Source organism: Oncorhynchus mykiss, chromosome 9, assembly GCF_013265735.2.
Source record: "Oncorhynchus mykiss isolate Arlee chromosome 9, USDA_OmykA_1.1, whole genome shotgun sequence".
NCBI lineage: Eukaryota > Metazoa > Chordata > Actinopteri > Salmoniformes > Salmonidae > Oncorhynchus > Oncorhynchus mykiss.
Genome location: NC_048573.1, coordinates 51,796,684 through 51,823,513, shown reverse-complemented (window position 1 = coordinate 51,823,513; position 26,830 = coordinate 51,796,684). Strand labels below are relative to the sequence as shown.

Sequence of the window (26,830 nt, the reverse complement as noted above, 5' to 3'; positions counted from 1 at the left end):
CCGCCTGCCTTTCTGCCTTTGCGACAACGACTCCTGTTAGGGAAGTGTGTGTCCCATCCAAATTGTCATGGCTCATTTCCTGTGAGTGGGCCTGAAGGACCCGAGTTCATGCAAAGGTGCCATGGTATGTGCCTGATCTATAAGTCCATTTAGACTCCTTTCCATTTCACATAAATCATGTTTTCATGGCCCAGTGTGAAGGAGAATTTAGCAAGTGAAACATGCAGTACTTTTATTAAAATGATACTGTATTTTAACTTTATATTCTGAAAGACCCTGTTTAGTTATAGTTTTTTAAATGCATAGTTTATGGCTCAGAGCCAGTATTCATAAAGCGTTTCAGATTAGGAGTGCTGATCTAGGATCAGGATATCCCTGATCTGAAAGGCAAAACTGGTTCTAGATCAGGACTCCTACATTTTATTTGTCACATGCTTCGTAAACAACAGGTGTAGACTAATAGTGTAGTTAGGGATGCACAATATATCAGTGAACATATCACAATCAGCCAACAATGCCAACATCAGCATCGGCCCGATGTCTAGTTTAATGCCGATTTGTTAGAAACTGATGTCAAAGCTACCATGTATACCTATGTATACCACTAGTGGGTATTATATTATATGTAATGTGACTTAATAATGCCACGGAAAATTTGGCGCAACGCAGCATTCCTAACAGCCCACACAATGTCTGCTGTGTGGATCGAGCAGTCATTTGAAAGAGTTAAGAAAATATCAGCGAGACAAGCTTTAGCTTGGTACCTAGCTAGCACTATTAACACTACTCGCCTATTGAAATTGTACTTCAGTTCATGAAAATAAATATCTAGCCAGCTACTTAACCCTGTTGCCCAAAGCTAATGTTATAAGCAGACAGCTAGCTTCATCTGGCTAGTGAGACTCAACTGGACCGTGTTATCTGTTATGAAGCTAGCCAATATAAGGATTCAGCACAATAGTGGCATTTGCGGTTTGCTTTCAAAATAAGTGTTATTGACAGTGATGCAAATGAGTACAAATAGTAGAATTATGCAATACTTTTATTTTGAAGGCTAACCGCAAGTCCACTATTGTGGCTAATCCTTATTGTGGCTAGCTTCACATAGATGTGTCCGACCACCATTAATCAAATAAGAATTGTCTTATAAATTAGGGTTATTTTAGATGACACCTAGATATATAGTTATAGCTACTGAAACAGATTGTCGTTATTTGACACATCAAATATTGTTATTTGTCGTGTGTCTTTTTTGACCCGCAAAGACCCAAACGGCATTCCATAGAAATCCTGGTTGAGAATGAAACGACTGAACAACGAAACAGCACAGCATGTAAGTGAAAGAAATAGGTTTTGATTATGTTTTACTGGTAATGGGGGACATATGTAAATTCCAACAAAATAACTTTTTGGTCAGTGTGGTGTGTACCTATATTTAACTAGGCAAGTCCGTTAAGAACAAATTCTTATTTACAATGACGACCCAGACGATGGGCCAATTGTGTACCGCCCTATGGGACTCCCAATCACTGCCGGATATGATACAGCCTGGATTTCGAACCAGGGACTGTAGTGACACCTCTTGCACCGAGATGCAGTGCGTTAGACCTGTGTGTGTGTGTGTGTGTGTGTGTGTGTGTTAACTATTTAACTGTACTAGAATGCTTAAAAGGCCTTAAATGTTTTTCACTTATCAGTATAATTTTTGGGGGACAAGGAAAATATCGGTATCGGCCAAAAATGTAATAACGGTGCATCACTAACTGAAATGCTTACTTACGGGTCCTTTACCACCAATGCGGAGTTAAAGATCAAGTAAAAATAGGAACAGTGACAAGGAATAAATGCACAGTAAATAACAATAACGACTAAAAATAACATGGTTATCTACAGGGAGTACCAGTACCGAGTCGATGTGCAGGGATACGAGGTAATTTAGGTAGCTATGTGCATGTAGGTAGGGGTGAAGTGCCTAGGCAACAGGATAGATAATAGACTTAGCTGTAGCAGCAGTGTATGTGGTGAGTGTGAAAGATGCTTCATGAATATGGTCCCCGATATTAAGTAGCTTAATGTTGTACTTACAAATTCTAACACTTTCACTGTGCCTTTTGACTTGTTTAGCCTACTATAATGGATTGGAATGCTGAATATACCTCTGTGGAAAAATAATTACATTTTATTCTCCATAAACCTGGATTTACTCTCAAGATAACTTCTTCGCAGAAGGCAAATTGGAATGTTGAGAGGGAGAGAAGAGAATGAGAGAGAAAAAACACGGAAAGCAATGTGCAGCATCCTCCTGTGCCATGTCAGCAGGGTTGCCATGGCAACCAGAATCCAGTCCTGTACCTGTTGCCATGGTTGAGTGGGGCAGAGACGGTGATGACGTCGTTCATTAGACAGAAGGACATGTCTCCCATTTTAAATTCAGGATTTGATTCAGTGCAGTATTTTGCAACAAAAAAAGAAACCTGTGGGAGCTTATATTTTCCATTCTCTTGATAGGATGTGCGTATTGATGAATATACCAGATATTACTTATTTTTTTATCCGATCTATCTTCTAAAAGCCAAAGATTTCCTATAACACACACACAACTCGCACACACTGCACGGCGTGATTGATAATCCAACAATGAGACCCGAAGGGCAGGGTAGGTGAGTCATAGTGCATTACATGGAGCATTCTCCCTGTCACACACAGTATGCCCCCTGTCTCATTAACTATGGCTCAGGAGCTGCAGGACATCCAGGTCAAACATTCTCTCCTTTGGACATGTGATGATGTCCACTTTGTGTTGTTGATGAGAGTAGTGTGAGGTGTTCAACGCCTGTGGCGTTCTGCATTAGCATCGAATAGCCCCCGTGTTATGCAACTTTTCAGGGAAGTTAGGAACAAATATACACAGGCAGTTAGGAAAGCTAAGGCTAGCTTTTTCAAACAGAAATTTGCATCCTGTAGCTCTAACTCAAAAAGTTCCGGGAAACTGCAAAGTCCATGGAGAGTAAGAGCACCCCCTCACAGCTGCCCACTGCTCTGAGGCTAGGAAACACTGTCACCACCAATAAATCCATTTTAATTGAGAATTTCAATAAGCATTTCTCTACGGCTGGCCATGCTTTCCACCTGGCTACCACTACCCGGGTCAACTGCCCGGCACCCTCCACTGCAACCCGCCAAAGCCCCCACCATTTCTCCTTCACCCAAATCCAGACAGCTGATGTTCTGAAAGAGCTGCAAAATCTGGACTCCTGCAAATCAGCCGGGCTAGACAATCTGGATCCTCTCTTTCTAAAATGAAATGCCGAAATTGTTGCAACCCCTATTACTAGCCTGTTCAACCTCTCTTTCGTGTCGTCTGAGATTTCCAAAGATTGGAAAGCTGCCGCAGTCATCCCCCTCTTCAAAGGGGGTGACACTCTAGACCTAAACTGCTACAGACCTATATCTATCCTACCCTGTCTTTCTAAGGTCTTCGAAAGCCAAGTTAACAAACATATTACCGACCAATTTGAATCCCACCGTACCTTCTCCGCTATGCAATCTGGTTTCAGAGCTGGTCATGGGTGCACCTCAGCCGCGCTCAAGGTCCTAAACGACATCATAACCGTCATCGATAAGAGACGTTACTGTGCAGCCGTATTCATCGACCTGGCCAAGGCTTTCGACTCTGTCAATCACCACATTCTTATTGGAAGACTTCACAGCCTTGGTTTCTCAAACGATTGCCTCGCCTGGTTTACCAACTACTTCTCAGAGTTCAGTGTGTCAAATCTGAGGGCCTGTTGTCCGGACCTCTGGCAAACTCTATGGGGGTGCCACAGGGTTAAATTCTCGGGCCGACTCTTTTCTTTGTATATATCAACGGTGTCACTCTTGATGCGGGTGATTCCTTGATCCACCTCTACGCAGAAGACACCATTCTGTATCCATCTGGCCCTTTTTTCGACACTGTGTTAACTAACCTCCAGACGAGCTTCAATGCCATACAACTCTCCTTCCGTGGCCTCCAACTGCTCTTAAATGCAAGTAAAACTAAATACATGCTTTTCAATCGGTCGCTGCCCGCACCTGCCCGGCTCGTCCAGCATCACTACTCTGGATGGCTCTGACTTAGAATACGTGGACAACTACAAATACCTAGGTGTCTGGCTAGACTGTAAACTCTCCTTCCAGACTCACATTAAGCATCTCCAATCCAAAATTAAATCTAGAATCGGCTTCCTAAACCGCAACAAAGCATCCTTCACTCATGCTGCCAAACATCCCCTCGTAAAACTGACCATCCTACCGAACCTCGACTTCGACCCCAGTATCTCTACTTTCACATTCATCTTCTGCACATCTACAATTCCAGTGTTTAAATGCTATATTGTAATTACTTCGCCACCATGGCCTATTTATTGCCTTAACTCCCTTACCTCATTTGCACTCACTGTATATAGATTTTTTGTTTTCTTTTGTTCTACTGTATTATTGACTGTGTTTTGTTAATTCCATGTGTAACTCTGTTGTATGTGTCGAATTGTTATGCTTTATCTTGGCCAGGTTCCAGTTGCAAATGAGAACTTGTTCTCAACTAACCTACCTGGCTAAATAAAGGTGAAATAAAATTAAAGAAACATTAATCCGAAGTAGTTGAGAAGTGTGGATCATTATTTAAATGTTTTTCTCAATATAGAGTCCGTGTCCTGCTGCCAGCTTCACATGGATGATGTCACCTTAGCCCCACCCCCAAAGGAAAGCGCATATAGTGAAGAATTATGATTTAAAGTTACATGTGTGTAGTTGTAGTTGCTCACCAGAACTGGGGAAGACTTATAGGCTACCTCTGCTGTCTATATTGATGAGTACTTTCTGACAGTTGAAACAGTCAACAGGTTCCCATCTCAGTATGCTTGTGAAGTTGTTCCTCTTTCAACAGACTTGTCTCCCTCCTTTTTCTTTTTTGAAATTGTGTCCCTATTGGAGTGACGCATGGGTAAGGCCAGATGGATACGAGGGAACTATGTTCTACTGCGAGAGAGGGGCAGGGATGGGGAGAGGGAGGGAGGGAGGGAGTGGGCAGAGGCGCTGTGGCAGGGTGCGTCGTGAGCATGAATCGCCTCCAAGAGGAAATAAAAGAACATGCGTTCCCTCCTCTAATGCAGGCTGTAGTGAGTGAGCCATCTTCCTCACTGACGCGGAAGGTCAGCCAGGCCTGTCTTAGCCACAGATTCTGTGGGCTGCTTTCTAGGACACAGATTAAGCCTAGTCCAGGACTAAGAAGCATGCTCACTTGCTAAGTGGAGAATCCCATTGAAAGTCCTTTTTAGTCCAAGATGAGGTATATAATCTGTGTCTGGGATACTGGTCTAGTGTGTCCCAGTCCCTATGATGATAGCTCCCCACAATAATACCCAACTTTCCTCATCTCTTCTCCTTGACAGCCAACTGGAATAGAATTTAATGACGTGCACCCAGACGGGTGTAATAAAACTAAAAGGGACGAAGCCCTCAGTCTTTTGACTCGTTGGAGTGGCGCCCTGTGCCCCAGTAAGGCTACATGCTGTACGCTAGACCAGGAACAGATGTGAGAGTGAGCATTGGCTAGCCTTGGCTAGCGCTTGTCACTGTCCTCATGCCCGAACCTGGAGCTGGGAGCCTCTCCTGGCCCAGACTCATCTGTGTCCAAATGGCACCATATTCCCTATGAGCCCTGGTCAAAAGTAGTGCACTATAAAGGGAATAGGGTACCATTTGGGATCCAGCCATCATCAGCCTGTTTTTACTGCTGAGTGGGCGGCGTGGCATTGGAACAGAGCGTCTGCAGTCCCCCTCATTAATAGCCCATGTGGGTTGTTCCAGGAAAGGGGTAATAAGGGGTATCTGTAACGTAAATCCTGTACATTTCAATTTCCTCCCTCTGGGCTCCGGTTTCCCATTGGATTCAGGTCAAAGGTGAGATTGGGCTTAATTTAGCCCCCTCTCCTCAGTGCCCAAAAAGAAAGGGGACCTGTGACCTAGATGATTAGCGAGGATAGAATTAAACTCTTACCTGCATGATTTTGGTACGGCCCTTAAGAGTCTAATATAGGCTACGGAGGCCTAAATCAAGCAAGGTATGCTCGTTGACTATGAAAAGTTGGAGTTTGCCTCTCTCTCTTCTGAGGAGACACACTGACCTTCTGTCGCCATGTGACATGATATGCAATCTCCTCCCTCCTCCAGATCACTGCATTATTGATCAGTGCACCACCATCTTCTCTACACACACACACACACACATATATGTGCGCACACACACACTGAGCAAACACACTGAACACACACACATACTGCAGGGGATTTCTCAGTGTGCAGAGGCCTCTTAAGTACCCTTGTCTGAAGTAGCTATACCCAGCTTTAATTGGACCATTGACTATGAACACTGGACCTCATTACTGTATTCTAACAACGACTGGGCTCTGGTCAAAGGTAGTGCACTATATAGGGAGTAGGCTGCTATTTGGATCACAAACTGTCTTTGGAATGATGTGATCCTTCAATATAGCTAGCTGGGTTTTTCCCCCAGTCATCTGGCCTGCTGGCGTCGGTTGCTGTTGCCACTCTATTTGGTTCGTTGCTAGGCCCCGAGCGCACTCGTCACATTAGTCAGTATCCATTTTTCCGTTTGCCCTGCCCTCCAATCCCCTGCCCTCCCTGACCCACCACTTGGACAACGGAGGTATGCGTTGTCTGGCTAGCCTCAGCTAAATCCCCTGGATTGGCCCGAAGTCCGGCCAATTTGCGCACAATCTGTCAAGGGACTTCAAGCAACAACTGGGTCGCTAATATCTTCAAATACCATCTATAGTATATTCCTCTGGGACTCCCCACTCTACTCTCCTCCCTCCCCTCTGCGAGGGGCTTAGCTTTCTGTTGGTGTGGAAAGCTTGAATGTCTGTACTGGTGGGACTAGGAGTGCTTCCCAAATGGCATCCTATTCCCTACATAGTGCACTACTTTTCACCAGACCTATGGTGCCTGGTCAAAGGCAGTGGACTATGTAGGGAATAGCATACCATTTGGGAGGCAGCCTAGCAGGCGTGCTTGACATGCCAGCTAGGCTGGGCAGAGGAGAAATGTTGTCATCATTGTCATCCCGTATACATTGACACGTCATGTGACGGATTAGCGAAACACATTGCTAGCTTTGCTGTGATGTGTAGAGACAGAGCATGTTACTGTATTGCCATTCCCACTGTATGCAAACATGTTTTAGTATTAGTATCTGCGCTGATTCATTAACAGGAACTTTACAGATGCATGATATCTCAACCACAAAGAAATAGGCAAATATAGTTGCACATGTCTTGCAGTAGATATCTACCATATTTTGATTTTATTTTATTTGCCGATATCTCATTTGGATTATTTGAAGGTGTTATTTTGTAAAGGGGTAAAGATTTATTACAGAAATGCTAGTATTTTGTGTCTATTACATACTTTATAAAAATATAACTGTCCTGCTTGTATGTCTCTGAGTGTAGACAGTATTTATTCCAAGGCAACAAAAATGCATTATTTTTACAAATACAGTAAACTCCAAATAGTTGAAATAGCCCAAACCCTCCATCGTGCATGCAATACTTTTGAACTTGAAGTTCAAATACAATACATTGGATGTGGTCAAACTTATCACACTCTTACACAGTAAAAGTTATCAGCCTTGTGATTTAATGTTTTTTTCTCCTCCCCAACAGTTATATCCAACCCCAAAAACCCAAAGGACCCAGCAAAGTCCTTCAGCTTTGACCACTCCTACTGGTCCCACACTACGGTGAGTTTGCTTTCCTCTTGCCTTTGTGCTGCTCTTATCCATGGCCTCAAATGGCTGCCAAATTGACACATTTCCTAAGCCGAATGGCATACTGTTGAATTGAAACACACCATGAACTGTACTGTAGTTCGACATCAACATGCATTTAAGTGTGGTCCTCAGTTGGTAGAGCATGGCACTTGCAACACCAAGGGTTGTGGGTTCTATTCCTGCTGGGGCAACCCAAATTAAAATAATGTATGCATGACTATAAGTCCCTTTAGATGAAAGTGTCTGCTAAAGTACATATATTAGGTTTCTCTTTCTCTTACAGCCAGAGGACCCCACCTTTGCCTCACAGAGCCTTGTGTACAATGACCTTGGCAAGGAGATGCTGCAGCATGCCTTTGATGGCTACAATGTCTGCATCTTTGCCTACGGCCAGACCGGAGCTGGCAAGTCCTACACAATGATGGGCAGGCAGGAGGAAGGACAGGAGGGAATCATTCCCCTGGTATGCTCCTCTCTCCTCAAATATCCATCCTCCTTAGCTCACTTGAATAACTGTGGAAAGTTCAATGTTCCAATAACATTTTCACTTGAGCGCAGTTGCCTCCTTGATCACAGACTACCATTGTGGGTGCCATAGAACAGATTCAAGAAATGTCTAAAAACAAATTACATGTATTCTGTTACATTTGTGTTCTTCAGGCTGGATCAGTGGTTCCCAAACTTTTTATAGTCCCGTACCCCTTCAAACATTCAACCTCCAGCTGCGTACCCCCTCTAGCACTAGGGTTAGCGCACTCTCAAATGTTGTTTTTTGCCATCATTTTAAGCCTGCCACACACACACACACACACACACACACACACACACTATACAATACATTTATTAAACATAAGAATGAGTGAGTTTTTGTCACAACCAGCCTCGTGGGAAGTGACAAAGAGCTCTTATAGGAACAGGGTACAAATAATAATCAATAATCTTTCTCTTTATTTAGCTGTCTTACATACATACAATCTTATTTGTTCATCAAAAATGGTGATTAACTTACCACAGGTTAATGAGAAGGGTGTGCTTGAAGGATGCACATAACTCTACAATGTTGGGTTGTATTGGAGAGAGTCTCAGTCTTAAATAATTTTAGTTTTTATGCTAGTGAGGGCCGAGAATCCACTCTCACATAGGTACGTGGATGCAAAGGGCATCAGTGTCTTAACAGCGCGTTTTGCCAAGGCAGGATCCTCTGAGCGCAGCCCTATCCCAGAAATCCGGCAGGGGCTTCTGATTTAAATTACATTTTCACAGAACCGCTTGTTGCCATTTCGATGAGGTTCTCTTGTTCAGATATCGGTAAGTGGACTGGAGGCAGGCATGAAAGAGATAACAAATACAGTTGTTTGTGTCGTCTGTTTCTGGAAAGTACCTGCATAATTGTGCACCCGTCTCACTCAGGTGCTTCGCTATATCACATTTGACATAGTTCGTAAGCTTGAGTTAATTTGCACAAAAAAAAATCATACAATGATGGAAAGACCTGTGTGTTGTCCTTGTTAACGCAGACAGAAAAGAGCTCCAGCTTCTTAATCATAGCCTTAATTTTGTTGCGTACATTGAATATAGTCGCGGAGAGTCCCTGTAATCCTAGATTCAGATCATTCAGGTGAGATAAAACATCACCCAGACCAGACCGCCAGTCGTGTGAGAAACTCGTCATCATGCAAGCGGTCAGACAAGTGAAAATTATGGTCAGTAAAGAGAACTTTAGGCTCGTCTCTCAATTAAGAAAATAATAATAATTCTCAATACGTTGCCCCTTGATAACCAGCGCACCTCTGTATGTTGTAAAAGCGTTACATGGTCGTCTGCACGAGAGTTCAGGGGCCTTGCTTTAACAAAGTTAACCACCTTCACTGTGGCGTCCAAAACGTCTTCAGCAGTAATTGTTTCAAAACATCTCCTGCCATGTCACTGATGCATCGTGAAACAGTGTTGTTTGATGGAGGCGTAGTGTGTATAATTTTTGGGGCCTTTTCCCCCAGCATTGTCCCAGCCATATCCGCGGTAGTCTGAAGAATTAAGTCCTCCACAATAGTATGGGGCTTGCCTGTCCTAGCCACTCGGTAGCTCACCATATAAGATGCTTCTAGACTCTTCTTATTATTGATATCTGTTGCTTTTATACATGTCCTACTACATGAAAGTTGTCTTTATTCTCGCTCAAAAAACTCTTTGGCTTATTTTTCTAATTGTCATGTTTAGTTTCTAAATGTTGTATTTGTATTGTCCCATTTTATTTCAACCATATTTGGAAGTTTCATGCTGACCATTCACATTGATTTGGATACCTGAGTATTCAGTTTCGCCCATCCCAAAGAGATTGGAAGTGCTTTGGCTCACAAACAAGCAACCGGTTCTCTCATTACCAACCTCTTGTATGCATTCCACCTCTCTGCCGGCAGCACTTACTGCATTAAGACATTTCTCCCCTGGTTTTGGCATCTAACCGTCAAGCTATTTGTGTTATCTATCTATCGATCTGCCTTCCTTTTTTAAATGCTCCTAAATGGCAATAACACATTTCTTCCTCTGCCTCTTAGCTCTGTGAAGAACTCTTTGAGAAAATCAATGACAACAACAAAGACGAGATCTCATTCTCAGTGGAGGTGAGTCCCAGACAGCATTAGGGGCTAAATCCCCCCCCCCCCCCGAACATTTATTTTCCTTCTCCCCTTACCTCAGCCCCTCCTCACTCCTCTTTCTGATGTAGGCCTACCCTCCCAAATCGTAGCCCTGCAGTGACTACCTTGCTCTTATATCCAGAGCAACCTCAAATATAGTGGTTTCCCTAGCAATGCTTTACTAGCTACGCATATTAGCTCAATCTTCCGTGTACTCAATGCTTAAGCAAATTCAAGTCTTTGAAATGGAACACCAAGTGATCCATATTGAGTGAATACTGTGACTTCTGCAGTACAAAAAGTAGCATTCCAACACTATAAATGGCATTACTACTGATTGAAAAACCTCTTCTTGACTGTCATATATGATTATGGTAAAGTTGCCCCTAGATGTTGATCTGGGGTGAGTTTAGGATTGGGGGAGTTGATCCTGGATCTGTATGTAGTGGAAACTTCATCCCGTAGCGTTGCTGTATGTTACTGATGTCAAGGCTTCACTGTAGCTTTAGTCGGCCATGGCCAATAGATACTCAATCTGTAATGCAATCACTTCTAGGTCAGCTACATGGAGATCTACTGCGAGCGGGTGCGGGACTTGCTCAACCCGAAGAACAAAGGGAACCTGCGTGTGCGAGAGCACCCCCTGCTGGGGCCCTACGTGGAGGACTTGTCCAAGCTGGCAGTCACCTCCTACAACGACATCAACGACCTCATGGACGCCGGCAACAAGGCCAGGTCAGCGTCAAGACGAGACCTACCCAGGGGCTTTATCTCAATTGGCACCCTATTCCCTATGTAGTGCACTACTTTTGACCAGAGCCCTATGGGCCCTAAATGGGGAATAGGGTGTAATTAGGGATGCACAGAGGAGTGCGTGGGGAGGGAGGTTGTTGGACATAAATGCACACAAATTATTATAAAATTTAAGAATCAAATAACAAACCGTTCTTAAAAATGGATTTGCTTAAAGTCATACTTTTCAGTGAGTTTATTATCCTGTTTTAAGCGGAGTAGTAGTGGAGTCCATGTGGTTGACTGGATTGTTGTTAAAGCAGTAGCTTGGTCACTGTTCCCAAACTCTCAGGCAGGTATCTCTTCTTTTGGGACAGAGAGTGGGAGTGTGTGTGTGTACACGTGCCTACCTTCTTGGCTGCGCATGCGTGTGTGTCACGGGAGTGTGCATTCTCGTGTGGAAGTGAACCTTGCTTTAATTTTCTGCTATTGACTCGGAGAGCTTTTGTCTGGAACGTGGGTTGTAAAGCCCATATCTCCTTAGTGTATATCCCACATGTTTGTTAGGGTTGGGTGGTATCCAGATTTTCATATCATCATACCATTCTTCTCTCATCCTGTGATTGACAGTATTACCGGCTTAGTACCCAAGGGGGCACCAAAAATTGCAAAATAGCCCATTGGGCGTCTATCACCAGAATGCTAGCAATATGAGCACAGGTAATAGTGAATTCAATGTAGGCTGCTAGCTAGATATGCTAACAAGCGCAAAAGAAAATCAAATTGCGAAGACAGGCAATCCAGATCATAAAGTTAAACGCATTTGTGTGTGGGAGCTACTGAATATTTTTTGTTTGGACATTTACAAGGGAATGTGAACGAGAGACATTGTGCAAATGAACAAGTTTTGTGACCCATTGTTGTCTGAAGAAAGAACAGTACTGGCTATGGAGCAGCATGTGTACAAGCTGTGTCTGTGTGGAGTCTGGAGTCGTTAGTGCAACGGGCCTGCCTGCTCTGCTTGGAGAAGAGGGGGGGAGGAGAATGAAGAGGAAAAAAACACAAGGAAATCAAGATCACAGGGGTAGCTGTACAGATTTCTCAAACATGGCAGAAAGCTAACACTATATGATGCCCCGTCACCTTATTAATTCAGCCACTTAGATAACTAGCACGTATGTCTTGCTGCTTTTTGTAAACGCAAATCTAAAATGCTTCTTATTGTAATTTCTGCTCGGCATTAGACTAATTTTATGCTTCAGTTGCACTTCTCCACTCAGATTGGAATTCACGAACGGGCATTCTATTAGCAGACAGCACTCTGACTGATGTGTAGCTACTTTTCTCTGGTACTTTTCGGTTTAGCCTACTATTCACGGGTAAAGTGCAAGATTAACTTTAAGCCAAACATTAGAAAGAATGTAGCCGTCTACATTTCCTATGATACTCTTTTGGAATATGATGGCCATGCAAAAAAGACCTTGCTTTTTAATTGTAAGCTCATTTATTTGTTTAGCTGCCAACCAAATATAGCGTTCGACTTCTGTTGTCATCTGATTAAAATGAAGGTATTTTCTGCCGAATGTGTTGCGCTAATGTATTTTCTGTGAAGGAAAACTTTAGTACGCCTCTGAGCAAAAAAACACTTGACTTTCAATATAAAACGCGTGCGTCCCTTGTCAATACACAGCTGGACTCACCTGCTCCTACTTTCTCCGGTTGTGCTATTTACAAGCGCTTGACTGGCTCAACTGTTCTGGGTAACTATGGTAAGTTTCATGAAGAATGCAACCTGCTTTATCTCCTAATAAGTTGACTGCAGTTATTTACTTAAAGTAGTTACAAATATGAACATTTATTGAAAAAAGTCTAATTGTTTCGACGGTATTCAAAAACCATCCCGTGGCCATTTCCTAATACCCGATATACGGTATACTGCCCAAGCCGTGTGTGTGTGTGTGTGTGTGTGTTAACAGCTTTAAAGCTTGGTATGGTATTGAAAATGTCTTGACCAGGGATTTTCTTAAATACTGTATTAATGATGTTTTTGATATTTTATTGTAATTATGAGAAATGCAGAAGTACTGAATGTATTGTACAAAAGTCTTTCCTTGAAGAACAATACTCTGAACACTCAATACCGGGCACAACACGTGCCCATATACGTCTTACATCAACATTCAAACCATTTCAATAGACTTTAGATAACAGTACGACGGGTTTCACATCTTTCCATTTGATTCAACTGATGTCAACTCTGTTACAGGACGGTGGCAGCCACCAACATGAACGAGACCAGCAGCAGATCCCACGCTGTCTTCACCATCGTCTTCACACAGAGGAAGTACGACAGTGAGACAGACCTCTCCACAGAAAAGGTGAGAGGAATGGGATCCCAAATTGACCTCCCCACATTTCCTGTGATTATGAGGGAGATACAAAGGAGCCACTGTCAGTATACACACAATGTCTATTGTAGTGTGATACTATCAGATTTCTGTGTGGAAGTCGCTCTTCAGTTGACTTGACAACAGTATATGTTTAGGTATTAATTGGTTTAGAATTGCAACTGTTTTGGTTATTAATATTGTATTCGTGTATGGAGTTTGTTATGAACTAGTTGTATTGGGTAAACTATTTAGCTATACCTGCAATTTCCATGATTAGGATATTATTTTTCCTACTGTTTATTTTGAATGTAATTAAATAAAATAATTACGTTAGGCAATGGATATATTGTTTCTGATGGTGTGTGTGTGTTAGTCCTAAACTAATCGTTCCCATCTAACCCGTTCCAGGTCAGCAAAATCAGTCTGGTGGACTTGGCAGGAAGTGAGCGAGCTGACTCTACTGGAGCCAAAGGCACCAGGCTAAAGGTAGGAAGGACCCTTGTGGCTCAGTTGGTAGAGAATGGCACTTGCAACGTCAGAATTGTGAATTCGATCCCCGCCACCCATATAAAAACATGCATGCATGACTAAGTCGCATTGGATGAAAGCATCTGCAAAATGTTGTTATTATTATTATTATGGATGTAGGCCACTCTTAAGCAACATACCACAAATACACCAAGTAGCTATGTATTTAAGGGTCTAATTAAATTGATATTTGCTATGTGGCTTGTCTTTATTAGGAGGGAGCCAACATCAACAAATCTCTGACCACATTAGGGAAGGTCATCTCTGCCCTGGCTGAGGTGGTGAGTACTGTCTGTCTCTCTCTATCTCGCTCTCCCTCTGTCATCCTCTTACTCACGAGGAAGGCATGTTGTAACTTGGTCTGCTCTTCTGTTCTTTCCCTCTTCCCCTGGTGTTACTTGCATACCCAGGATTACACTACCAGCAAGGTAACCCTTTGTGTGTTCAGTCATTTCAAACCACTGATCCCTCCAAAAAGAGATGGGTTATGGCAATATTTTGTCTCAGTGCTAAGGTGTCGTTTTGTCACCTGACCCTTTTTCGCCATTGACTCATCACCTTTATTTTATCTGCAATGGACTCGGACTATCTGCATGGACCCCATCTTGCACTGACTCTATGCCCACTCACAAGACTATGTATACACACTCACACACTACACTGACACTCACACAACACACACACACACACACACTTTCACATACACACGCCAGACACACACATACGCACACAACACACACATACGCACACAACACACACATACGCACACAACACACACATACGCACACAACACACACATACGCACACAACACACACATACCAACACAACACACACATACCAACACAACACACACATACGCACACAACACACACATACCAACACAACACACACATGTATTTTCACACTCATCATATTCTGCTGCTTCTCTTTGTTATTTTACTCTAACGATACACTGAGTGTACAAAACATTAGGAACACCTTCCTAATATTGAGTTGCACCCCCCTCCCCCTTTTGCTCTCAGAACCACCTCAATTCTAAACCAATTCATTGGGGAATGGACTCTACAAGCTGCTGAAAGAATTCCACAGAGATGCTGGCTGATGTTGACACAAATGCTTCCCACAGTTGTCAAGTTGACTTGATGTCTTTTGGGTGATGGACCATTCTTGATACACATGGAAAACTGTTGAGCGTGAAAAACCCAGCAGCGTTGCGTTTCTTGACACTAATCGGTGCGCCTGGCACCTACTACCAGACCCCGTTCAAAGGCACCTAAATATTTTGTCTTGCCCGTTCACCCTCTGAATGGCACACATACACAATCCATTGCTCAATTGTCTCGAGGCTTAAAAATCCTTCTTTATCCTGTTTCCTCACCTTCATCTACACTGATTGAAGTGATATCAATAAGGGATCATAGCTTTCACCTGGATTCACCTGGTCAGCCTGTCATGGAACGAGCAGGTGTTCTTAATGTTTTGTACACTCAGTGATTCCCCTGATGCCTAGTCGCTTTACCCAGCCTTCATGTACATATCTACCTCGTACCCCTGCACAGTGGTCTGGTCCTGGTACTCCCTGTATATAAGCTCCATTAATGTGTATTTTATTCCTCTTGTGTTACTACTTTTAGCTGTATGTCGTTGTGAAGAGCTCGTAAGCAAACATTTCACAGTAAAGTCTAAACCCATTTTATTCAGCGCGTCTGACGGATACTATTTTATTTTACTTTTTGGAGGAACCTACACAATCTTTGCACTGGAACAAAATCATCAGAAATCAGGCTTCTATTCCTTCTTCACCACCGCTAATGCACTTAGTGTGACGATGCTGCCATTTTACAGTAGACTCTCCCTTCAGCCTCTCCTCCATCACTCTTTCCATCTTACATTGGGAAACTAACATCCATCCATTTGTTTGTTCATCGCCCTCTAACATTGGTTTTGTTTGACACAGAGCAAGAAGAAGAAGAAGACTGACTTTATCCCGTACAGAGACTCAGTTCTGACATGGCTGCTTAGGGAGAACCTAGGTAAGAATAGATAAATGCCAACTGTTGAACTGCATTATATGAGAAATACATATAATCTAGTGACCGTAATGTATGTATACCATTAAGTGAATGGCATGTGCCTGTCAGTCAAGATGAAAACCTGTGTATACTGTAACATGATGACAAAATATTACTCTACGCCTTTTTCTTTCTTTTTTTAACTGCAAACTGTATTTCAACATGGGTAGACAATTAGAAGTCTCATTGTGTGTGTGTGTGTGTGTGTGTGTGTGTGTGTGTGTGTGTGTGTGTGTGTGTGTGTGTGTATCCAAAAAGCACATTCACCTGTCATTGGGAGCACATTTCCAATGTATCAGCTCAGTCTAAGAATAAACTGTATAGCAATGAGTATCCATATCCACAATAACACTGTAGAGTTAAGCTATCCCAAAGCAGAGTTAAGCTTTTTTGATGCTTTCACGGGAATTACCTTGTATGCACCTTGTCATGTAAATGATTTTGTACCCAATTTGTGACAAGGGAATTCATTTGTTCCAATCTCTTTCTCTCACTCACTCAGGTGGAAACTCCAGAACAGCCATGGTAGCCGCTCTCAGTCCTGCAGATATCAACTATGATGAAACACTCAGCACACTTCGGTAGGGCTCACCTCTTTGAATCAACACAAAATGAAATATAGTTAAGTTATTTTACTGTATGGTTTGTGCAATGCAGAGTGAGATTTGGTGGGGCTAAATACATTAGTAGTTATTATAATCATTGTCTTAAGTCAGATTTTTCAGGAGACAATGAGCGTATTTGAGTTGGCTATCTGTAATGCATTGTGGTTAAATAGTGTCTGACTGATCTACATAGTAATGAATAGTTATTTATGAGGCAAGTGATTTGTAGGTCAGTCAGTTGGCAGTTGCCTTCAACATCAGCTGCAATGACGAACAAGCCCAATTCCACGTCAATATGATTTGTAGTAAATGTGTTTTGCTTACTTCCTTTGCTAGCTACGCTGACCGGGCCAAGCAGATCAAGTGCAATGCCGTCATCAACGAGGACCCCAACAACAAGCTTGTGCGCGAGCTGAAGGACGAGGTGACACGGCTGAAGGACCTGCTCCGCGCCCAGGGCCTGGGAGACATCCTGGACAGTGAGTGTGCCACATCACAATGCCACCTTCAGTCACAAAGTCTACATTTCGGCCTTCTTAGGTTGCTCGAAATCTCTTTTCTCCCGAAGTGTGCACTTGTTCACTTCCCTTCATGGATTTGAAAGGAAATGATATATGGAAAGTCTTTCTAGACCAGTCAAATGCTTTATAATGTGTGGGGAGTAGTGAGCGAATGCACACTTCAGAAGGAAGGAGAGACTATTGGGATGTAGTCTTGTTCTCGGTGGGCCAACACAAGCTGGCAACATCCCCTCTCTCTCTCTCTTCTTCACTCTGATCTCCTTTCTCTAATTCATCTTCTTTGTGTCTGTTGTGTTACCTGTACACTACTGCCTGTTCTCTACATGCCAAACTAGATGTAGCACGACATTGAAATCGTACCTGTCGTGTCATTGTTTTATCTCTAATATGACGAGGCATGATTATTGTTTCGCAAAAAAATAAGCACACAATATATGTTAGAAATTGATTTCTTGAAGTTAAGACATTCAAAAACATACATTTTAGGCTCCCGAGTGGCGTCCGGGTATGGCCGGTGTAGGCCGTCATTATAAATAAGAATTTGTTCTAAAATAAAGGTTAAATAAAATAACTTTAAAAAAATAGACTGTTGATTGGTACACGCTAAATCCCCAATATATGTATCTTAGATGGTAGTTAATGGCAATGGTTTATGTTCATATTACAATAGCTACACATACATGTATAGAGAGAGGGTAGAAACATAACATGTAATCTCATTAATGTGTGACAATGAATAATCCACCGTTTTAATGTCTACTGCATGTTCAATGGCATGTCATCTCATCCTCATCAAGCAGTCCCCTTTCCTTCTGCCCAGTCAGAAATGTCTTTCATCTTTGCCTCCCAGTTAACTTTGTCTACTAGTCTCACCTCTGATCCTTATCTTCTTCCTGCTGCCCCTCAGTTGAGCCTATGGGTGATGATTGCCCTGGAAGTGGAAGCAAATGTGTGTATATTTGTGGGGGGGTTCACTCTCGCCCTCACTCGCTCTCGCCCCTTTTGCTACTGATAGCTAACCATTGCTGTTGCACCCACCCTTTTCCTGAAAACAACCCTCCTGGTTTTGCATGTAAATGCAAAAGATAAGCCTAATTAGTGTGGATTCTCAGACTTGCAAGGGTTTTGATTACATGCTATTTGGGACGGGTTAGAATGCCACTAGGTTAGCATGCTTTTGCGCTTGCTATTTGTTTTGAATGATGGGGGTGAGGCAGAATTATTAGCAGGCTCAAATCCAAATACACACACAAGTATGTGGACACCCCTTCAAATTTGTGAATTTGGATATTTCAGCCACACCTGTCGCTGACAGACATTGGTAGTAGAATGGCCCGTACTGAAGAGCTCAGTGACTTTCAACATGGCACTGTCATAAGATCACCATGCGCAATGCCAAGCGTCGGCTGGAGTGGTGTAAAGCTCCAATGCATAGTGCCAACTGTGACGTTTGGTAGAGGAGGAATAATTGTCTGGGGCTGTTTTTAATGGTTCAGGCTTGGCACTTTAGTTCCAGTGTAGGGAAATCTTAACGCTACAGCATACAATGACATTCTAGACAATTCTCTGCTTCCGACTTTGTGGCAAAAGTTTGGGGAATGCCCTTTCCAGTTTCAGCATGACAATGCCCTCAAGTTTGTCAAGATCGGTGTAGAAGAGCTTGACTGGCCTGCACAGAGCCCTGACCTCAACCCCATCGAACACCTTCAGGATGAATTGGAACCAGTGGAGGCTGCTAAGGGGAAGACGGCTCATAATAATGGGTGGAATGGAGTCAATGGAATAGTGTCAAACACATGGAAACCATGTATTTGACGTGTTTGATACCATTCCATTGACTTCATTCAATGGGTGCAGGTAGCCTAGTGGTTAGAGCGTTGGACCAGTAACCGAAATGTTGCAAGATTGAATCCCCCAGGTGACGAGGTAAAAATCTGTCATTCTGCCCCTGAAGGCAGTTAACCCACTGTTCCTAGGCCATCATTGAAAAAAAACATGTTTTCTTAATTGACTTGCCTAGTTAAATAAAGGTTTTTAAAAAAACAAACATTCCAGCCATTATTATGAGCCATCCTCCCCTCAGCAGCCTCCACTGATTGGAACACCGACTGCGAGCCAGTGCCTAACCTCACTAATGCTCTTGTGGCTCAATGGAAGCAAGTCCCTGCAGCAATGTTCCAACATCTAGTGGAAAGCCTTCCCAGTAGAGTGGAGGCTGTTATAGCAGCAATGTTCCAACATATAGTGGAAAGCCTTCCCAGAACAGTGGAGGCTGTTATAGAAGCAAAAGGGGGACCAACTCCATATTAATGTCCATGATTTTGGAATGAGATGTTTGACGAGCAGGTGTCCACATACTTTTGGTCATGTGTTGTATATCCCAACCAAGGCACTAGACAATATACAATATTGTGCTTTAACTTCTAATGCCATCTTAATAACTTGTCTGTCTTTTCCCCCCACCCACATCATTACTTACCATTTGGGTCCTTAACCCATCTTTGAAAACCTCTTTTTTTTTTTTTGCCGATGAAGCTTGTTGTTTTACTAATTATCCATTGCAGGTGACAATGTTCAAGACATTAGAATGCTACTAAGTTCTCAAATTGAAGCTTTGAGCTACAGGAGGAAAGGTGCATGCTCTCATTTCTATGTAGCTGATTAGATGTGTGTTATCTAGACGTTTGCTGTGTTTCGAAGGAATTCAGTCCTCTTGTAGCGAGCATATGCTTTATTTTAGCTGTATTCCCCAAACTCCTTACCCTTTCCCCCTCTCCTGTCCTTTGGCTACTCCACATGGCCATTATACGCTCTGGTAAAAATTGAAGTGTATGTGCTCCGTACCATCTGCATTATGACATTGCAAAAAATTGCCAGCATGGGAGCATAACGAAATAGATGGTAATGCGCTGCTGCTCGGTGGCCATTTTTACCAAGTATTTTTACCACATTTCCTGTCATTCAAATTCAATTTTTAGTCAATATGTGGAGGTTTCAGTCTGTCATAAGAGACCCTGTCTTCCTGTGAGGTTTAGAGGGCAGTCACCTGAAACGCCCTTGAGGCCATTTTGTAGAGAGGAGCTGGCTGACATTTAGACAGACGGCTCTGTCTGTCAGTGTGTGTGTGCGTGCGCGGGTGTGTTTTCACTTGTTCTTGTTTGTGGGGTAAGTTGAAGTGACTCTCACTGCAGTCTGAACTTTGGCAGAATGTGTCTCCATCTATATCACTTCCAAACAGTCATCCCGCCCCCCTCCTCCCTGGCCCTCTGGCTGCCTATAACCCCCCTCCTCCTCCCTGGCCCTCTGGCTGCCTATAACCCCCCTCCTCCTCCAGTTGGTACATGTTAGCAGTTTTCACACCAGTATATATTTTGAGGTAAAGAAACAAAGTTTCTGTTTAGGTGCAATACATTACCATTGACATATCCTACTTAGTTATCTGTCACTGATTGAAGTTGGTAGGTGCATTTGAAAAGCGTATTGCCATTCAAATTGAATTCCCAATTGTAATGATAGATGGAGGGATCTGTTCATTGGCCACAGTAATGTGTGTATTTTTAAGATTATAAATCCTGCAAATTCCCTGACAAAAAAATTGTTGTGGCCATCAAAAATAATGAACAATTCGATTTGTCATTTTGCGAGACGTTGAATGGTTTACCGATTTCAACAAAAACAACGTCCTTTAACTTTTTAACCACCTGGGGAGAAAACTGCTGCTCTGTGTAACTGACCATTGTGCTGGTTGTCTGTCTTTTATCTTTTGATGTGCAATGTGTGTCTTACACTGGTCTTTCCTCCTTTGTCCTTCTGTCTCCCTCTCTCTCTCTTCCCCATATTCTCCTTTTCCTGTCATTTTTGTGACCCTCCTCCCTTTCCTGGGACCCTGCCTCTCTCCTCTTGTTGACTCAGACCTGAAAGACATACACAACAATAAGCATAGATATTTGCTAGCCTCAGAGAACCAACGCCCTGGCCATTTCTCCACAGCCCCTATCGGCTCCCTGACAGCCTCGCCGTCCTCTGGCTCGCTCTGCAGCCTAGTTGGCCCACAGTCGGTCACCAGTATCCAGGAGCGCATCATGTCCACCCCGGGAGGGGAAGAGGCCATCGAGAGACTCAAGGTACAGTATCCCCCCCCCCCCCCAACCCCAGTACTAGCTACGCTGAACAAAAATATAAACACAATATGCAACAATTGAAAATATTTTTATTTATTTTTTATTTCACCTTCATTTAACCAGGTAGGCTAGTTGAGAACACCTTTATTTAACCAGGTAGGCTAGTTGAGAACAAGTTCTCATTTACAACTGCGACCTGGTCAAGATAAAGCATAGCAGTGTGAACAGACAACAACACAGAGTTACACATGGAGTAAACAATAAACAATAAACAAGTCAATAACATAGTAGAGAGAAACAAATTATCTATATACATTGTGTGCAAAAGGCGGTAGGCAATAAATAGGCCATAGGAGTGAATAATTTCAATTTAGCAGATTAACATTGGAGTGATAAATGATCAGATGCACATGTGCAGGTAGAGATACTGGTGTGCAAAAGAGCAGAAAATAAAATAAAAACAGTATGGGGCTGGGGTAGGTAAATTGGGTGGGCTATATACCGATGGACTATTTTACTGAGTTAGAGTTCATGTTATGAAATTAGTCAATTTAAATAGATTAATTAGGTCCTAATCTATGTATTTCACATGACTGGGAATACAAATGTGCATCTGTTGGTCATAGATACCTTTTTAAGAAAAAAGTTAGAAGCGTGGATCAGAAAACCAGTCAGTATCTGGTGTTAACACCATTTTCCGCATGCAGACATCTCCTTCGCATAGAGTTGATCAGGCTGTTGATTGTGGCCTGTGGATTGTTGTCCCAGCTCTTCAATGGCTCTGGTCTGCGGTTGTGAGGCCGGTTGAACGTACTGCCAAATTCTCTAAAACTATGTTGGAGGCGGCTTATGGTAGAGAAATCAATTCTCTGGCAACAACTCTGGTGGATATTCCTGCAGTCAACATGCCAATTGCTCGCTCCCTTAAAACTTGAGACATTTGTGGCATTGTTGTGTGACAACTTCACATTTTAGAGTGGCCTTATGTTGTCCCCAGCACAAGGTCCACCTGTGTAATGATCATGCTGTTTATTCAGCTTATTGATATGCCACACCTGTCAGGTGGATGGATTATCTCGTAAAGAGGTGTTGTAAACAAATTTGTGCACAAAATTTGAAATATGCTTTTTGTGCGTTTTGTAAAATTTATGGGATCTTTTATTTCAACTCATGAAACATGGAACCAACACTTTACATGTTGCATTTTTATATTTTTTACATTTAAATTCCATAATTAAATGGCATTGAAATGGATGAGACCCATAAACTATGTAAGGCAATAAACAGTGGAACTAAACCAATATAGTCCCTAACTTTTCCTGCTTTTAAATGAAAAGATAGGAAGTCCAGAATTTCCCCATGTTCTTCGTCTGTTTCCTCAAATGGAAGTCCTCTGAAGATGTAAGAAACATGCATGGAGGGATATAACATTAGTGTGAAAACTCAGCTTGGAAAAGTGCAGCAATTTTTGTTAAACAATGGATCTGTCCATTTGATGTCAAGACCCTTTTGGAAAAGCGGCCCTCTTACTAATATCTTCCTCTCAAGCTATCAGTTTTCAGCTGTTCTTTTATATCTTCCCTTGGCTTTCCCTCTCTCACCCTCGTTCGCTGCTGATGAGGGAGCACATAGGATGGCAACATACAGCCATTACGAGCTGCAGTTTCCATGGCTACCGGGGTGCCAGTCTGTCATCCAATGACGTCGGGCTCCGACGCAGATGGGGAGGAAATAGGACCAAAATAGATCTGGTATTCGTGGCCATTAAGCGTAAAAAGCGTCAGAAATTATCCCGAGTGCACACTGCATGCTCATATTAGCACAGTGAAATAAATTGGTCAACAGGATCATATGTCTGCTCCTAGTCTGACATTCAACTGATAATAGAACTTAGTGTTGCCATGTGTCTTTAGGAGATTCATCCATCATAAGCATTGTGTAACTGAATATATTTAGCTGATTTCACGTGCCTCCCTCAAACAAAACATTTTGTAAAAGATGTTCATAATCTGCTGAATCTCCTTCCAGTGGCCCATCCATGAGCCGTATATGCGTCCCAAATGGCACCCTATTCCTTTTAGTGCACAACCTTTCATCAGAGCCAGAGAGAAGTCAGAGTCAGAGAGAAAAAATAGTGCACTCTCAGGGAATAGGGTGCCTTTTGGGACGCAGGCATGGACTTTTTATTTTGAGCCAAGGGACCGTGTCTGTATCCAGAACAACAGATGGTAGGGGTGTTAACCCTTGACAAAGGATGGAGTTGAATTTATTGGCTAATGGCCATACTTCCTGCTTTTAGAGCCAGATGGTCGTGAGCAAGCCAGTGGTGCTAGTAGGGATGAACAAGGAGAGAATAACACAATGGCAGGACTAGGGAGCACATGACATTCCCAGGTTTTGGGTGTTTTGACTTGACCCCCAGTTAAGTCTTGATATTCTCACCATAAGATTTTGTGAGTAAAGGTCTTCAGGATATAGAACCTAATAAGGAGGTGATTTTATCATATTAGATGAACTGAATAATAACAGTATGCTTCATGTATTATTTTTCTTGCCACTCCCCAATCTGTCCTCAGGAATCTGAGAAAATCATTGCTGAGCTCAATGAGACCTGGGAGGAGAAGCTTCGGAAGACCGAGGCAATACGAATGGAGAGGTCAGTGGAGGGTCAAAGCCCCATGATGCCTTTTTGTTCGTCTGCCCTTTCAAATGGGACACTTTCAGTGAAAGGCTGTATCCCGATTCTCCACCCTTCTTCTGAAATGTGCCTTTTCCGTCTGTCTCCCTCTCACCTTATCCATCTGTCACACTCTCCTTTCAGTGTGCTTCTTTCTTCCTTTCTTTCCTCTGAAAATAGAAGCATGTTTAAGGGACAGGAAGGAAGACAGAATATATACAAATTTGCTCATCCACTGATGTATGTCAGGAGGAGACAATTGTTTGGTTTGTATTTCATTGCGTGACAACTTTAGTTGATAGAATGCTGTCACAAAGCGTATCCTTGTAAAGATGTACACTAGCACCCAAACACTTAATGACCTATACTGAGGACATACCCAATACACATTCCTATATGTCTCTATGTATTGTGTGATCAGTATGCATCTTCCTGCAAGTGCCGCATTCTATCTCTTTAAAGTAACACCAATTTAAATTTCTAGCGACAATTTATTGCATGGTGGTGATAACGTTTTCAGTTCAGATTCTACTGTAAAGAATGTAACCAGCCCCACCACCAATGTAATAAGGGACACGTGGACATGTTTCTAACATCACCCTCTCCTCTAGGGAAGATGTGTTTCTAACATCACTCTCTCCTCTCCTCTAGGGAAGATGTGTTTCTAACATCACTCTCTCCTCTCCCCTAGGGAAGATGTGTTTCTAACATCACTCTCTCCTCTCCCCTAGGGAAGATGTGTTTCTAACATCACTCTCTCCTCTCCTCTAGGGAAGATGTGTTTCTAACATCACTCTCTCCTCTCCTCTAGGGAAGATGTGTTTCTAACATCACTCTCTCCTCTCCTCTAGGGAAGATGTGTTTCTAACATCACTCTCTCCTCTCCTCTAGGGAAGATGTTTCTAACATCACTCTCTCCTCTCCTCTAGGGAAGATGTTTCTAACATCACTCTCTCCTCTCCTCTAGGGAAGATGTGTTTCTAACATCACTCTCTCCTCTCCTCTAGGGAAGATGTGTTTCTAACATCACTCTCTCCTCTCCTCTAGGGAAGATGTGTTTCTAACATCACTCTCTCCTCTCCTCTAGGGAAGATGTGTTTCTAACATCACTCTCTCCTCTCCTCTAGGGAAGATGTGTTTCTAACATCACTCTCTCCTCTCCTCTCCTCTAGGGAAGATGTGTTTCTAACATCACTCTCTCCTCTAGGGAAGATGTGTTTCTAACATCACTCTCTCCTCTAGGGAAGATGTGTTTCTAACATCACTCTCCCCTCTCCTCTAGGGAAGATGTGTTTCTAACATCACTCTCCCCTCTCCTCTAGGGAAGATGTGTTTCTAACATCACTCTCTCCTCTAGGGAAGATGTGTTTCTAACATCACTCTCTCCTCTCCTCTAGGGAAGATGTGTTTCTAACATCACTCTCTCCTCTAGGGAAGATGTGTTTCTAACATCACTCTCTCCTCTCCTCTAGGGAAGATGTGTTTATAACATCACTCTCTCCTCTAGGGAAGATGTGTTTCTAACATCACTCTCTCCTCTAGGGAAGATGTGTTTCTAACATCACTCTCTCCTCTCCTCTAGGGAAGATGTGTTTCTAACATCACTCTCTCCTCTCCTCTAGGGAAGATGTGTTTCTAACATCACTCTCTCCTCTAGGGAAGATGTGTTTCTAACATCACTCTCTCCTCTCCTCTAGGGAAGATGTGTTTCTAACATCACTCTCTCCTCTCCTCTAGGGAAGATGTGTTTCTAACATCACTCTCTCCTCTAGGGAAGATGTGTTTCTAACATCACTCTCTCCTCTAGGGAAGATGTGTTTATAACATCACCCTCCACTCTCTCCTCTCCTCTAGGGAAGCCCTGCTGGCAGAGATGGGCGTGGCTATCCGTGAGGATGGCGGCACTCTCGGGGTCTTCTCTCCTAAAAAGGTAAAAGGATATGTGCCATACCGGGGCATTACAAAAGCAGTATGTTTTTTACTTGCTACACCAGCGTGAGCAGAGCGCAAGCCACTCCATCTAGTGTTCTTGGTTTGAGCCGCGAGTCAAATTCTTAAAAATAGAACCAGAGCGCCGCTTACGCCCATGTTTCATTGAAATCAATGGGGGCGTCTCGCGCTCTGCAAAAGTTACGTCTAGTGTAGCAGTCGGTGTCAATTCCAGTTATTTCAGGAAGTGTACTGAAATTCCAATTCTTTTCAATTACAAAAATGTTGAATTTAGTTTACTTTCTGAATTTACTGGAATTTTAATGGAATTGACCCCAACCCAGCAGCAGACCTGTTAGACATTTCAGGATAGAGATTACCATCTATTTAACACACAGCGATACTGGCGTGTCCAAAATCTGTCTTGCCTACTACTTACTAAAACTACTTACTGTGTAATAATCGTACTCCGTACTGTTTAGTAAAAATGAATGCAGTAAGCAACAAATATCAACATACTAGGCTCACCCATCCTGAGAATGCATCATTTCAAGTGCAATTGCGTTGATTCCCGCTATTTGTTAATTTGGGTACAGCGCATCCCCTTGTCTCATTATCAGCTGTTGTCAAACACATGTGCGTGTAGAGAGACTGTCCTCTTCCTCAACAGTATGCAGCCAATTCTACTAGGTGAAAGGCCGAAATGAGTATAGCATCCTGGCATTTAAAGCATACCTGAGTTTCGAAGTTTAACATACTATAAAACTTTAAATTGTCCGCATAC

At 42.8% G+C, this 26,830-nt stretch overlaps 1 protein-coding gene across 13 annotated transcripts in view; it reads left to right on the top strand.

Moving 5' to 3' along the window:
- The window catches only part of kif1b (kinesin family member 1B), a 105,557-nt gene that overhangs the window by 30,899 nt on the left and 47,828 nt on the right, over nt 1–26,830 (top strand). For 4 of the 13 annotated variants that reach the window (XM_036988275.1, XM_036988267.1, XM_036988274.1 and 1 more), the window contains exons 3-17: nt 7,728–7,804; nt 8,118–8,297; nt 10,390–10,455; nt 11,027–11,205; nt 13,469–13,580; nt 14,001–14,078; nt 14,336–14,401; nt 14,531–14,548; nt 16,079–16,154; nt 16,696–16,774; nt 17,135–17,277; nt 18,227–18,268; nt 21,232–21,443; nt 24,017–24,096; nt 25,972–26,047. In XM_036988275.1, the coding sequence (XP_036844170.1) occupies nt 7,728–7,804; nt 8,118–8,297; nt 10,390–10,455; nt 11,027–11,205; nt 13,469–13,580; nt 14,001–14,078; nt 14,336–14,401; nt 14,531–14,548; nt 16,079–16,154; nt 16,696–16,774; nt 17,135–17,277; nt 18,227–18,268; nt 21,232–21,443; nt 24,017–24,096; nt 25,972–26,047 (1,484 nt within the window). The remainder of the gene's footprint in view (nt 1–7,727; nt 7,805–8,117; nt 8,298–10,389; nt 10,456–11,026; nt 11,206–13,468; nt 13,581–14,000; nt 14,079–14,335; nt 14,402–14,530; nt 14,549–16,078; nt 16,155–16,695; nt 16,775–17,134; nt 17,278–18,226; nt 18,269–21,231; nt 21,444–24,016; nt 24,097–25,971; nt 26,048–26,830) is intronic. The other 9 variants (XM_036988277.1, XM_036988273.1, XM_036988271.1 and 6 more) reach the window with 4 other exon arrangements.